General features: G+C 54.6%; 1 protein-coding gene across 1 annotated transcript; it reads left to right on the top strand.

Annotated features, from left to right (window-relative positions):
• Positions 1 to 372: 372 nt before the first annotated feature.
• On the top strand, positions 373 to 1,752 carry LOC113217673 (protein THEM6; the record flags this gene model as incomplete). Its single annotated transcript, XM_052277245.1, is given in 2 exon segments — positions 373 to 587; positions 704 to 1,752. Coding segments are annotated over 2 exon segments (575 nt in total), but the record flags the coding sequence as incomplete, so codon positions are not given.
• Positions 1,753 to 1,758: the final 6 nt, after the last annotated feature.

Raw genomic sequence — 1,758 nt, 5'->3', positions numbered from 1 at the left:
CGTGTGTGCGTGGGTGTGCGCGTGCGTGTGTGCGCGGCGGGCAATCAGGCACAATCTGCCGACCATCCTGCCGCGCCAGTTCTGACCAGAGTTAGACTCGGGCCGGTGAAATTGGATGGGAAAGGCATAAAAGACTGTGCCATCTCCGCTTCGCGTGCAAAGCTAAGCTATTCGCGGGGTGGGAGGGCAAACAGCGGCCTCCGTGATTGGACCTTACAGTGTGTACCTTACTAGTACCTGGTATAACCAGGTATAACAAGCCGCGAGTTAGGTAGCCGAATGATTTCGTTCGAGGCTCAGACATGTCCTCCCCTTGGTGCTTTCGCGCACACTATACTCGCCCTAACAGTCGTGTCCTCGTTCGGCCCGCAGGGATCTGCCTGACGTCCGACATCGACGTGCTGCTGTACCACATGAACAACGCTCGCTACCTGCGCGAGGTCGACTTCGCCCGCATCGACTTCTACCAGCGCACGGGGCTGCTGTCGCACATCCGCGCCAAGGGCGGTGGCGTGGTGCAGGGCGCCGCCACCATCCGCTACCGCCGCTTTATCCGGCCCTTCACGATCTTCCGCATCGACTCCAGGGTGAGCGTGAGCGTGCCGGCAGGCGTGCGTGGAACCCACCACAATTCCTCTTCCAAATTGGAAAGGCTTATTACATGATCACTTATTGGCGTTGTTTTGTCCCACGCTTGTTGCAGATCATCTACTGGGACAGCACGAGCATCTTCATGGAGCACAGGTTCGTCACCCCCAAGGACAACTTCGTGCGCGCCATCGCCGTCTGCCGGCAGCGGGTCATCGACTGCAACGCCGAGGAGATCATGACGGACCTGCTGCTGAGGCCCGAGCCCAAGATGGCCAACCAGCTGACGGGCGTGACCAACCCCAGCGCCGTCATCGAGATGGAGCCCGAGGACAAGGACAACAAAATGCACACCGTGGTGCTGGATCCCGTGAGGCCCGACGGCCTCCCTGCCAAGCCCGCGCTGCCGCTCGAGGTGGCCAAGTGGTTGGAGAGCAACGAGATCTCGAGCGCGAACCTGCGGAACGGCTGCTGAGCGTTGAGAACAAGAGTTGAAACTCTGGACATAGTTCTTTCAAACACCCTTACGCCTACCTGTTCCTTCGAAACGTGAGAAACGGGCGACTGTGTTGCAGCTCTTCGCCTGAAGCTCGACTGGAGAAATTGGAACAAAGTGAAAAATGGTTACACATTTCTGCTGACACTGGCTGGGTGGGTGGAATGCTCTGAAGCGACGCGCGGGGCCGCGTGCCTCGGGGAAGACCAAATCATGTGGTGCTAGTCAAGTCCCTCGGACCCGTTCAAGTGGGAAATGATCACCGGCCGATATGTTGAATTGACTTGTTTTTATGTCATCGAAAATATGTTAGTCGACGCTTTGCGGCCGAATCATTTCTCTTGCTGTCAGGTTTTCCGAGGAACTCACTTTATTTTGACAACGCGGCGTGCTTCACGTACGTTCTTTTCAATGCGCGTTGTTTCACCTAAGTATAAAATGATCGTTAGTTGTTTTAATTTAAATTACATGGATCGTGGTGGATTTCCCGAAACGTGATATTAGTTTGATAGCCTGTGTACTGTTAACAAAAAGAAAATCCTTGGCCCCAATACCTTACTGACAATTAGTAAACGGGTGAGGCGATTAATTTCACAGAGTTAACTGCTCAAAGGATTTAGTCATGAGGAGACAATCAAAAGAAGATGGGACCAGGATCGCGCTGAGGGGACACA

Source organism: Frankliniella occidentalis, unplaced genomic scaffold (assembly GCF_000697945.3).
Source record: "Frankliniella occidentalis isolate FOCC.00 unplaced genomic scaffold, Focc_3.1 Scaffold6227, whole genome shotgun sequence".
NCBI lineage: Eukaryota > Metazoa > Arthropoda > Insecta > Thysanoptera > Thripidae > Frankliniella > Frankliniella occidentalis.
This window is presented reverse-complemented; position numbering and strand designations above follow the sequence as displayed.